General features: G+C 60.5%; 5 protein-coding genes across 5 annotated transcripts; 1 reads left to right on the forward strand and 4 right to left on the reverse strand.

Moving 5' to 3' along the window:
• Nucleotides 1-424: 424 nt before the first annotated feature.
• On the reverse strand, nt 425-2,356 carry SPBR_08281 (FAD dependent oxidoreductase; the record flags this gene model as incomplete). The annotated part of the gene is made up of 1 exon (XM_040766519.1): nt 425-2,356. The coding sequence occupies one exon, from the start codon at nt 2,354-2,356 to the stop codon at nt 425-427; it is 1,932 nt and encodes a 643-aa protein (XP_040614443.1).
• Nucleotides 2,357-3,737: 1,381 nt separating this feature from the next.
• SPBR_08634 (uncharacterized protein) lies at nt 3,738-4,569 on the forward strand (the record flags this gene model as incomplete). The annotated part of the gene is made up of 2 exons (XM_040766872.1): nt 3,738-3,747; nt 3,830-4,569. 2 exons carry the CDS (start codon nt 3,738-3,740, stop codon nt 4,567-4,569), a joined length of 750 nt encoding a protein of 249 aa, XP_040614444.1.
• Nucleotides 4,570-4,800: 231 nt separating this feature from the next.
• On the reverse strand, nt 4,801-6,703 carry SPBR_08290 (dimethylaniline monooxygenase; the record flags this gene model as incomplete). Its single annotated transcript, XM_040766528.1, has 3 exons — nt 4,801-4,977; nt 5,082-6,439; nt 6,517-6,703. The coding sequence occupies 3 exons, from the start codon at nt 6,701-6,703 to the stop codon at nt 4,801-4,803; spliced, it is 1,722 nt and encodes a 573-aa protein (XP_040614445.1).
• A 690-nt stretch (nt 6,704-7,393) lies between these two features.
• On the reverse strand, nt 7,394-8,482 carry SPBR_08555 (uncharacterized protein; the record flags this gene model as incomplete). The annotated part of the gene is made up of 1 exon (XM_040766793.1): nt 7,394-8,482. One exon carries the CDS (start codon nt 8,480-8,482, stop codon nt 7,394-7,396), a length of 1,089 nt encoding a protein of 362 aa, XP_040614446.1.
• Nucleotides 8,483-9,667: 1,185 nt separating this feature from the next.
• Nucleotides 9,668-11,914, reverse strand: SPBR_08217 (uncharacterized protein; the record flags this gene model as incomplete). Its single annotated transcript, XM_040766455.1, has 4 exons — nt 9,668-9,816; nt 9,875-11,157; nt 11,227-11,586; nt 11,823-11,914. 4 exons carry the CDS (start codon nt 11,912-11,914, stop codon nt 9,668-9,670), a joined length of 1,884 nt encoding a protein of 627 aa, XP_040614447.1.
• Between the last annotated feature and the right edge of the window lie 24 nt (nt 11,915-11,938).

Genomic DNA, 11,938 nt, shown 5'->3' on the forward strand with positions numbered 1-11,938 from the left:
TTTTCGATGGCCACATTTCCCAGCAGTGGATTAAGCGCCTTTCATACCGGTGCAATCTCAGGCGGCTTCAGATTTCTCCATCAACGAGAACAATTGGCTATTGTTCATGTAAAAGCAAACAAGATAGGCGCACAAAGTCACCTCCGTCATGGTACAAGGTCAGCCTTCTGGTCCGAATAAGCCATCGTAAGAGTTGCCGAGCCAAGAGACCCGGTCGTAGCCGGTGCGTTACATTAGCTGGTGACTCCGGTCAACAAGGTGACCTCGACGATGCGGCCGTACAGGATAATAGGACGTGCGCTGGAGTGCCTTTTGGCGCCACAATTGCATATATATGTGTTTGTGTTACTTTGAACCACACTTTTTTGACCATGAATATCATTTTATTTTGTTCCACGTTTCAGTAACATTCCGCAGCGGTCGCCTATGCATACGGCATCAAGCCTTCTTGCTGGGCCTTGATTTGCAGCGCCAGGAAGCGGCCAAAGTACCGCGCCAGCGCCAAGTTGCCGCCCATGTACCAGTATCCCGGCTGCCCGCTGCCGCGCCACATGGTCCGGAATTCGCCCTCCTTGTCGAAACCCCACACGTCGCGCGTCGCGGCCGCCAGCCTGTCGCCAAACAGCACCCGGGTCTGCGTGCGCATGTTCTGGTAGCCTGTGGCAAACACGACAATGTCGGCGGGCAGGTGCGTGCCGTCGGCCAGGTCGAGGCCCGTGGGCGTCACCTGCTGGATGCCGTGGCCGGACTTGACCTTGATCTTGCCGTCGATGATCAGCTGGCTCGCGCCCACGTCAATGTAGTAGCCGCCGCCGCGCTGGAAGTACTTGAAGAAGAGGCCGGCGCCGTCGGTGCCGCGGTCCAGCGCGAAGCCGGCCTTTTGCAGCCCTTCGAGCAGCGTCGTGTCGTGCTCAATCTCGAGCTGCGTCGCCTGCACCTGCACGGCCTTGGACAGATTCGTCGGGACGCTCCACAGCAGCAGGTCGGCGTCGTCGACGGGCAGCTTGGCCTGCACGGCCTCCGAGTACAGCGCGCCCAGGCCGATGTCGACAATGGCCTTGGACGACACCACGCACGTCGACGACCGCTGCACGATGGTGACGTCGTAGCCGTTTTCGTACAGGTCCTGGGCAATGTCGTGGCCCGAGTTGCAGGAGCCGACGACGACGGCGCGGCGCACGGCGTTGGGCGCGGTGTTCTCTGGCGGCGGCTGGGCACCCGGGAACTCGGAGCTGTGGCACAGCAGCTCGCCCTGGAATGAGTCGATGCCCGGCACGTCGGGCATGTTCTTCTTGCCCGAGTGGCCCGTGGCCTGGACAATGTGCTGCGGGTGGAAGCTGCGGGTCTCCTTGGCACCCGTTGTCGGCACGACGCGCTCGACGGTGACGTTGTAGCGCTTGGCGGCCGCGTCGTACTCGAGCGACTTGATCTCCGCGCGCGTCCACACGTTGAGTTCCAAGAGGGCCACGTAGGCCTCGAAAAAATCGGCCAGCTTGTCCTTGGGCGTGAAGACAGGCCAAAAGGCCGGGAACGGCATGTAGGGCAGGTGGTCGAACCAGACGGGGTCATGAAGCACGAGCTGGCGGTATCGCTTGCGCCAGTTGTCGCCGACGCGCTCCTCGCGGTCGACCACGAGCGTCTGGACGCCCAGCATCTTGAGGCGCGCCGCCAGCGTCAGGCCACCCTGGCCCGCTCCTAGGACCAGCACGGACGGCTCGGCCACCGTGAAACTGACGTCTTCGTCCCGCTGCTCGCGCCAGTTCTTCATGTTGCGGCCGCCGCCGTGGCTCGCGCCAAGGGGTCGCCGCGCGCCGAGCAGCTGCTCATAACCAGTCAGCTCTTGCAGCGCCGTGTAAAAGGCGTAAATCTTCCACAAGCCCGAAGAAGAATCGTGGATCAGGCGTGCAATGCCGCGGCCGGTGCCGACGGAGCTGGCAAACGTGGTGTACACGACGACACAGGGGCTCTTGCCAAAGGCGTCCAGGGCACCGACGGCCGGCACCCGCTGGGGCTCTAAGTCGTCGACGGCGAATCTCTCAAGCTTCTGACCGGCCGAGGAGACACTCAGGAAATCGGCAATCTTGGCGGGGCCCTGAACGGTGCGGAAGTTCCACGACACGCCCAGGTGGTCGCGCCACTGACCCTCCTCAGCAAATAGTGCGCCCACGCCCTTATAGTCCTCGGCGGCGAGGCGCTCGTTGACGGCAGCGATTGTGTCGGTGGCAACTTTGCGGACGTCGGTACCCTCGGGGACGGCAGACGTGGGGAAGACGGCGGGCACGACATTGAACGAGTCTTTCTCGACACGGTTGTCATGCGGCAGCCGGTCGGCCAGCGGTACAGCGGAGGAGCCCATGTTGCATACGAGCGCGCGTCTGTGTGTGTGTGTGGCGTGGTTGTGTGTATATGTCTGTGTGAGAGGACTTGAATTGTTTTGATGCTTATATATCAGGAGGGGAGGCGTCCTGTGGGGGGCGTAAAGTACTTTGTGGGAGAGAGAACGAAAACGGGAATTCCGACGGACTCAACAGCCGAAGCGGGAGTGACTAGAAGGTACCGGAATTGGCGTGCCACCGGGTCGTTATTTCCTGTTGTGAACGTTGAAGCTCCTATTTTAATGTACAAGAGGTTGGGCAAATGTCTTGTGTCACCACGTGCCCCTCAAGCCTATTCTACGCCCAAGGCAAGCACGTTTCGCCTTTCCTGCCTGATACGTCAAGCTAAGCCAGTCACCGTTGCCCCGATTCCGCAGCGGGCACGGAGAGCCGGAGCGGAGAGCGGATCTGACCCCACAGTGAGGAGGATGAACGGCTGGTGGTGTTTGTAGTGCGGTGACGAGTGTGGGCTGACAGAAACAGACAGGGGAGAGAATTAGGGCAGTGTGTAGCAGAGTAGAGGCGAGAATGCAGCTCGCGTGCAGGGCGGAAATAGATGAATATTCGGGGAAGGAGGGAGCGGAGCCGCATTGGACTTTGGCGACGACAACGGCAAGAAAATGACGGACTGGGGAGCTTGAGCTGGAGATATGGAGAAATCTGGGGTTCCGGTCTGGCGGAAGGTAAGAGTGCCAACTTCACTAAACAGCAGGTGATTTAAAGGACCATTTCTCTAACAAGAGTCACTGCACGACAGACAAGGGATGCCCGGCCGGTAGGTGCTTTTGCACTGGAAATAACAAGTTGTCCAGGACGAAATGAGGGGAAGCCATTGTACCTTGAGAAGACGCACCGATCGTGCGGGGAGACTATCCTTTGTCCGACGGGTTGAGATCTGGCGAGCACGGAGGATTTCGTAGATTCCACCCAGGGACAGTGCATATAGTGTATTAGCGCACTGTCCGATACCTCTCCATATCTGACAGCTCCTTGGGTGGGGCAAAGCGTTGTAGCTGTGGGTGGTGAGAATTGAGTGTTTCGTGAAGAAGAGCAACGGACGGAGAACGACGGCAGAAGTGAGGCAAGAGAGCAACTACAAAGCAGCAGAGTACTGAAGTAGGAGCGAGGAGTCTGCCGTCAACCCCCAGCCTCGAACATCAGTTGTTTGTTGCCTGCTGCTCCCTCCACCCCTTTGTGTCTGGTTCCTGGATCTCACTCCAAACACGGATCCGATATAGGATGAGCCGCAGCTTGACACGCGCCTTTCGCCTAGCCACACCAATCCGACCTCCCTTCGTCCGATTCACGCCTGTTCACTGTACTTCCATTCGCCGTGCATCCAAAATCACTGAGCCGCCCATAATGTCACAAGGTTGGTCTCCATTTCTCGTGACAGTCTCTCTCTTTTTGGGTTTTGTGTGGTGCACCGATCTCCCTACTGACAACGGTTTCAGCTACCACCGCTGCGGCACCTGCGGCGCTCGAGACGCCTGCGGATCTCGTCGACGTCTTCCGCCGCGCCGAGGCTGCCCTGAAGCCCACGATCCTGGGCCCCGAGGACCGCTGGTACATTGTCGTCATCTCGTGCCTGGTCGCGGGCCCGGATCCGGAAGCCGCCGCGCACCTCTACGCCCATCTCGTGGCCCAACCTGCGTACGCCACGTCGGACGCCCGCAAGGCCCTCGTGCGCCGCCTGCGCGAAGCCCTCGTCAAAGCCGTGTCCATTGTCGGCGTCTGCAAGCCGCTCGAGGCCATCCTGGCCATCAGCGCCATCGAGCGGCCCGAGGACAAGGACTACTCCGAGACGCGCGCCGGCTGGCAGTGCGACGACGCCAACCTGGACCGCGCCATGGCGTGGTACGCCAAGATCTACAAGCACAACGCGTCCGACACGCTGGGGCTCTTTGACGCGCACAAGGACTTTGTCTGGCTGTCGAAGCACATCACGTACGGCCTGTACCTCGGCGACCGGCAGGTGCTCGACGACCTGGACACGGAAATGGTCGTCTTCCCGGCCATTATGTCGCAGAACCTCAAGACGGAGACGTGGTGGCACATTCGCGGCACGCGGCGCGTGGGGGTGTCGAATGCGGACACCAAGGTGCTGTACGACGTGATCAAGGACGTCAACGCGCACTTTGGCGTGGACCTGAACAAGGTGCCGACCGTCGACGACGTGGAGCACGACGTGTGACGGCGACAAACTGGCGAGGGGATGTCGATAGACTCGGTCCATGCATGCATTGGCGTTTGCGATTAGAGGAACCTACATGACCAGTTTAATGTACATGGTGCTCTATTGCATCTGACATGATACTGTATATAAATAAAGAGAAGTATTATTCTACAGACACACTTCTAGCTAGAGCGAACAAAAAGCACAGCCGAAAACGCCTCTACCATAATAAACCACTAGAACTGGCAATTAGTTTGAGCCTGTCACAACAGATGGCAGAAAGGTCTTCCAGGACGCAATGAGGCGACGCGTCTCCTCGGGTCTCTGCCGGGCGACGTAGGCCGCCGCAATCGTCGAAACGGCGGTGCCCAGGAGGAACAGTCGAAGCAGGGTGCGCAGTGACCTGCGTTTGGACGTCTTTGGGCCCTAGCGAGAGAATATACATTAGCGTGTGCAAAACAAGACGAGTGGATGCACTGCGGACAGTGTGGACATTGTGGTCATGTGGACAATGCGTGTATCCAACGTACCGAGTATGTCCAGTGGGACCAGGTCGGGAACAGGCAGCGGTACCAGTAGTGGATCTGCGAGTAGGGGTAGGTCATGCCGTTCCACTTCTTGCCCTCCTTGCCCTCCTTGCCCGGGGTGCGGTCGAGATACCAACTCTGGCAGCCCGAGTTCCAGACGGTGTTGGCCAGCGCGTCCTGGATGCGGCGCACGTACTGCTCCTCGGCCGACCGCTTGACGTCGACCTGGGTGCCCTCGCCGTCGAGCAGGGGCTTGATGATGCGCAGGGCAAAGTTGATGGAGTTTTCGGCGGCCATGACGGCCGAGGTGTGGCCCGTGGCGGAGTTGGGGCCGAGGAGGATGAAGAAGTTGGGGAACCCGCTGAGCGACGTGCAGTTGTAGGCCTCGGGGCCGCCAAAGGCCTGCCAGTGCGCCGGGAGGGTCGTGCCGCCCTCGCCGACGACCGTGATGCCGGTCAAGAAGTCGCTGGTCTGGTAGCCGTTGGCCAGGACAAGCACGTCGGCGGGGACGACGCCGCTCTGGGTGCGGACGCCCTCGGGCACGATCTCGAGGGCCTTGTCGTTGGTGAGGGTGAGATTCGGCGCGTGCAGGCTCGCGAGGTAGCCCGTGTCGAAGATGCGGCGCTTGCAGCCGACCTCAAAGTCGGGCACCAGGATGTCGTGGTATTGGGCGGGGGCGGTCGACCGCATGTAGGTCTCGGCCTGGCGGCGGCGGCGGCGGCGGAAGCGGGCGCCAAGGTCGGTCATGGGGAAGCCCAGGAGGTCGATCTCGGCGATTGTGAACACCAGCAGGCGCGCCAGGGCGGTGCCGATGCCAAAGGGCAGCCTGCTGGCCACGGCACGCATGCTGCGGGCGCGGTAGTCGTCAATGCTCGGCAGGATCCAGTGCTTCGAGCGGACGATCTGCGTGAGGTGCTTGGTCTTGCCCACAATCGACGGCACGATCTGCGCGGCCGTGCAGCCGTTGCCGATGAGCACGACGTTCTTGTCGGTCAGGTCGATGTCGTGCCGCCAGCGGGAGGTGTGGAACATGGCGCCCTGGAAGGTCTCGGCGCCGGGCACGTCGAGCTCGCGCGGGTGGACGAGCTGGCCGGTGCCGCCAAAGAGGAACTGGCACTCGTGGTAGGAGACGGTGGCGGCCTTGTTGTGCCGAATGGTCATGCGCCAGCGGCTGGTCTCGGGGATCCAGCGGCACTCTTCGACGGTGACGTTGAACACCATCTTCTCGGGCAGGTCGTACGTGTCGGCCACGCGCTTCAGGTACGCCCACAGCTCGTCGCTGGGGGGGAGCGTGCTGGACCAGCTGGCATTCTGGGCGAACGAAAAGCTGTAGAGCGCACTGGGCACGTCGCATGCGCAGCCTTGTGGAGTTAGGTACAGTCGTTCAGTCGTTTGTGCAACAGTTTGATTACCCTTCATGGAGCAAACAGAAACGCACCTGGATATTTGCTAATGTGCCACGTTCCGCCAAGATCGCTGTGGCGCTCAAAGATGCGGATGTCGGTAATTCCATACCACCGCTTGAGCGTTGCGCCGAGCCCGATTCCTGCGAATCCTGCGCCAATGCAACCAAACTGGCTGTAGGTGCAGTCGACCTTTTCTGGTACCTTTTCTGGTACGCCCATATTGTCGGAGACTGGGCGCGAATTGGTGGGAAGGATTAGAAGGATCGAAGGATGAAGGATGGACGGACGAAAGGACCACTAAGAAGCCTGCAGCGGCGAGACGACTGTGGCAGTTGAGTTCGGCCGGTGCAAACTCTTACAAGCTGCTGTCGAATGCTTCAAATATCACCATCACAACAATAAACAATGTCGAGAAACAGTTGGAGATGGTAGTCCCCTAAATAAAACAGGCGTCAATGAGCAAACACATGAATTTGCGGGGTTCCTGGCACTAAGAACGACAGCCGAGGCCGTCGCGAAAAGGAGATGGTGCAGTGTCGACAAAGTTGTTCCGCGGCGACGACTAAAGAGGGTCTCCACAAGGAGATCTTCCGACAAAATTACTCCGAAAGACTTTGAATACGATGCATCGAATCACAAGGGGACACATAACTGCGCTACGGATGTACCAGAATCAGTACTCCGTGCATCGAAGACAACGTATTGTGCAGTATAAATCTCCAGTTCCTTCCGCAAACTGTCATTATTTACATATCATCTCGTCGCCATGCTCTGCCTCCTCTTCAAATCCTTTTATAATTTATACTGGCTCTCTATTATCTCGCTTGATTACCATCGTGTCACGACGAGTTCTTAACGCTTTCCTATCACGTTTTAGTAAGGTTCCAAACAGACTGCTGCGGTGCTCAACTACGGCTTCCCCTTCTGTCCCTCGCCTTGAATCAGGCCCTGCGACCACGTCTTCATCCGCTCCATGGCTGGACCGGTCTGCTGCTGGCCACCCTCGAGCAAGATAAAGTCATGGCCCTCGTCCTTGGCAACGGCCAGTTCGATCTTCAAGCCGGCATTGCGGCGGCGGACCTTGTCCACCCACATGACCGCCTGGTCGCGCAGCACCTCCTGCTGGCCGGCCGTCACGTAGACGTCGCCGACGACCGAGGCCAGGTTGTCAAAGGCGGACTCGGTTCCGAGCACAAGGTCTTCGTCCTTGGGGAGCGGCTGCGCGCCGTAAAAAACGTGCGTGCTGAGGCCGATGTGGCGCGGACAAATCATGTCGACGCCGTCGTTCTCGACCATGGCGTCCTGCGCAATGTCCGAGGTCAGCCAGGGCGAGACCAGAAAGGCGCCCAGCAGCGGCTGCGCCAGGTGGACGGGCGGGGCGTGCGGCTCGGGGCGCAGCAGGTGGCGCAGGAGATGGGCCGTCAGGTTGCCGCCGGCGGAGTCGCCGCCCACGACGATCTGGTCGGGCCGGACGCCGGATGCGAGGAGGCTCTCGAGCGCGGCGACGGCCTGCTTCAGGACGGTCGGGAACTGCGCCGCCGGGCACAGCGTGTAGTCCAGCACGGCGACGGCCACCTCGTTGGGCGTGCCGACGTGCGGCGCCACAAAGACGCGCCAGCACCATTCCACGTGGCCGGGCATGAGCGGCGCCACGTAGCCGCCGCCGTGGAAGAACAAGACGAACTTGCGCGCCGTCTTCCGGCTGCCCATCCACAGCAGCGACGCGTCGCCCACCGGCAGGGGCTGCGTGTCCGTCTGCAGGCTGGCCACGAGGTCCGTCTGGCCGCGGCGCTGGGCCTTGGACAGCATGGACGTCATAAAGGCGCGGTAGACCTGCCGCGACGTCGGCGACGCATATTGGATGTGGCCGGGCTTGAGATGTAGCAAAGACGCGCCCAGAAATGCACTGGTGAGATACTTTCGCAGCGGCAGGCCGCGGCGGAACACTGTAATGGTTGCCGTCGTCGCATTGAGGACCGTCCTCGGGATCACTGGCATTGCACTCGGATCAATATCGTCAGATCGATATCAGGTCCTACATGCCAGTCAGAAACGGACCGGAAACGACTCACCCAGGAAAAGAACGTATCCCACGAAGCTCAGCTTTTGGGACAAAGGCAGCGTGGGAGGTGCATCATGGCGCGCACATTTGGCCGACGAAGTTTGGCAAGTACAATCAGCCATGGTAGGGTCTGAATGAATGAACGGAAAGAATATGCTGTAGAGAAAGGGTGCAAGACAAAGGAGGTAAGTAAAAGAGATGAACAAAAGGAGACAAGAAAAGGAGGCAGGAGGCAAGAAATAGAGGTAAATAAAAGAGATGAACAAAAGGAGGCCAGAAGGATGCAAGAAGGATGCACGAAGGATGAAGGAGAAGGATGTACGACTGATGCCAAGCACTTACGGTAGACTCGACAAAAAGTGCAACATACTCTGTCGCGCTGCAAAGGAGGGGGAATCAAACTACATCCAAGAATTCTGGGGTATGGGGCAGTTACATGTGAAAGGTTGGCGTTGGTGCTGAAATTGCTCCGGATCGACGTCGCTTGTTGCTAATTCGTCCGGCGTGGAGTAAATAGTGCAACGAACGAAACGTCGTGGAGGTATTCCGTACGTATGTCTAGACTTGCTACGTACAGCTTGTACACGTGTGGTATGTATTGTCGTGCTTGTAGTTGCTTCTATTATATGTGTTGAGTGATTCACGTCGTTGTGGACTGCATATAATTTTCCTTCTTTATTGTTTTTATTTCAGAACAACGATTGCAGGAATTATCACAACAAAATTCACTTGGCCGAAAATGGTTCTTCTCCGTGAAGGATTCACAGCGGACTAGTCGCCGGACTCCTTCGATACTCGTTTTTTGAATCTGCAATGACACTCCCTGTCGGCCCGGGTCCGCACGTCTGCGTGCTTGTCGGCTGTCCTTTCTCTGACCGAGTCCTCAACCGCGGCTTCAACAGTCGGACAAACCCATCCAACTGGCAGTGGTCGTCGGAGATTGCGGTGATTACCGGCGGGTCAGCGGCATCGGCGCCAGCCTGTAGTACATAGGCCCAGCTAACAGCCGCCGTGGTTGTGGCGAACCGTGCGATAGAGCACGCAAAAGCTGGGCGTCGACGTTGTGGGCGGCAGAAAGTCGAAAATCGACGAGTCGGGCAAGTTGGCCAGAGGCCAGCAGGTCACACGCTGTCGGCCAAAACCGTGCCGGCGGACGACAGGAACTGCAGCCAGCGGGGGTGGAAGGGGGCCTCGAACCGCGACAGGATCAGAGCAATGTGGCGGCTGTAGAGCGGGGCCGAGACGGACTGGTGGAAGCTCTCGTAGGACACTGCACAGTTAGTGACGACACGAAGCAGCGACGACGGAGCCATACGAGTAGAACGTACACAGGAGCAGCCGCGGCACGGTCCACGTGGAGGCAAAATGCGACAGCTGCAGGTGCAAGACGGTGGTCTGGTGGTCCAGGTCGCGGCGGAGACGGGGATCCGCCAGGGCCGTCTTGCGGTAGAGGTCGAGGAAGACGAGCGCCGTAAACACCACAAACGACAGCGCCGGGTCGACGGCCAGGCAGAAGGAGCTGTCCCACTGGTGGGCCACGGCGGCAATGTCCTGGCACGCCTCGAGCACGCGCTGCCAGCCGGCGACGGCGCGGTCGTCGTTGTCGTCGTTGTCGTCGTTGTTGTCCTCCCCCTCCTGGCGCAGGCCGGGGTCGGCCATGGCCAGCAGCAGCTGGGCCATCTGCAGGTGCAGGACGGTCGCGAGGCGCGCGTGGTGGGCCGCGCGCGACTCGCTGGACAGCGCGTTGCGCCGCGGGTTGAGCCAGCCCGTGGGCAGCGCGAGCCGGGTCGTGGCCAGGCGCCGCTCGGCTCGGGTGACGAGGGCCGCCCGGTCGCCAAGCGAGTGCAGCAGGGGCAGGCGGAGGACCAGGCCCGCCTGGCGCAGGGCCGACAGCGTCACGTTGTGGACGTTGGCCATGAACGTCGCCGGCGCCCGGACGACGGCACGCACGACGCCGGGCACGTCGTCGAGGTCGGACGGCACGTACAGCACCGGCAGCGTGCCCGCCGCGCCAGCGCCATCGGCATCGGGCGGCGCGGAGGCGGCCCCGGTCGCCGGACTCTGCAGAAGCGACGTGCCCATGGCCGTGTCGTCAATGACATACGGCGTGCCGCACGCCATGTTCGAGTACGTGTCCAGGCGGTAGATGCACCACCACAGCGCGCGCCACTCCTGGATGTCCTCGTCGTCGACGGCGCGCCAGTCGGCATACACGGTGCGGATGTGGTCCAGGCGGTCCAGCCCGATGCGGTAGGCCATGCGCGTCACGCGGCCCACGCGCATCCACGACTGGTGGCCGGGGAACTGGTGGAACTCGTACACGGCCAGGATAAAGGCCCGGCGGAAGTCGTCGAGCGACAGGGCGTCGCCCATCAGATCCTCGTCGAGCATGCTGGAGCTGAGCAGCAGGTCCAGACAGGCGTCCCAGTTCGGCAGGCGGTCGCCCTCGGGGCCGTCTTGTTCGGCGGCATATCCCGTCGTCTTGGCGGCAATGACGACAATGGTGGAAATGAGACTCTCACTGCACCGGCCGTCTTTGAAGCGCTGCAGGAACCGATCCCGCGAATAGATCGGGCTCGCGTCTTTGAGAATGTCGAAATACCGCAGGAGGCTGTTCCCGAAGACGGCCCGTTGGTTAGCTCCCTGTCCCTAGTCGCTCTGTGTGATGGGCAAGACGTACAGGCACTCCACTTGGTGGGGAGCAAGATTCAGCGTGCAGGGACGTTTGCGGACATCGCCTCGGCCGGCGGGAGTCAGCTGGGGCAGGGTGAGTGGAACGACCATCGGTTGAGTCGTGGGGGTGGGTCTTTCTCCATGATCGTTCTCTTCACGCTGTCCCAGGGGCGTGGATGCAGAGAGGCTTGCGGCCGCTGTGGTGGTGGCCGTGGCAGTTTCGATCGTACCTGGCGGCGTTGGCGTCGATGGCATCAGCGGGGCCGCTGGGGCTGCTGGGGCTGCAGCGCTGGCCGCGTTCGACCGGCGAGACTTTCGCAGTGGGCTGGGTGCATGGTGCGAGCCGAGTGGCGGGCCCGGTTTGCGCCTGAGAGAGCTGTAGCGGCACGTCTCGCCGAATTCCAGGCACCGCGAGCACGATGGCCGTTCACGGTTGCCTGCTCGCCATGTGTGAGCGGCGGACACCGGGACGTCGAGGACTACAACAGGGACTTACACTTGATTTTCTTGCTGCCATGCAATGTTGGTTGTGTTGGTTTTCGTCTTCAAACATGTAGATGGCGATACAAGGGGGGGGGGGGTTGCGCCGCTATTACAACCTACCGAATGCACCTGTCACACACTCTCGGCGGCAACGACGCCGCGGTGGACTCGACAGGCTTGTCGGCCATGGTATGCAGCGGCAGCTGCAGCATGGACGGCTGCGTTGAAGTCTGGTG

This window comes from Sporothrix brasiliensis, assembly GCF_000820605.1.
Source record: "Sporothrix brasiliensis 5110 chromosome Unknown Cont22, whole genome shotgun sequence".
In the NCBI taxonomy this organism is placed as follows: domain Eukaryota; kingdom Fungi; phylum Ascomycota; class Sordariomycetes; order Ophiostomatales; family Ophiostomataceae; genus Sporothrix; species Sporothrix brasiliensis.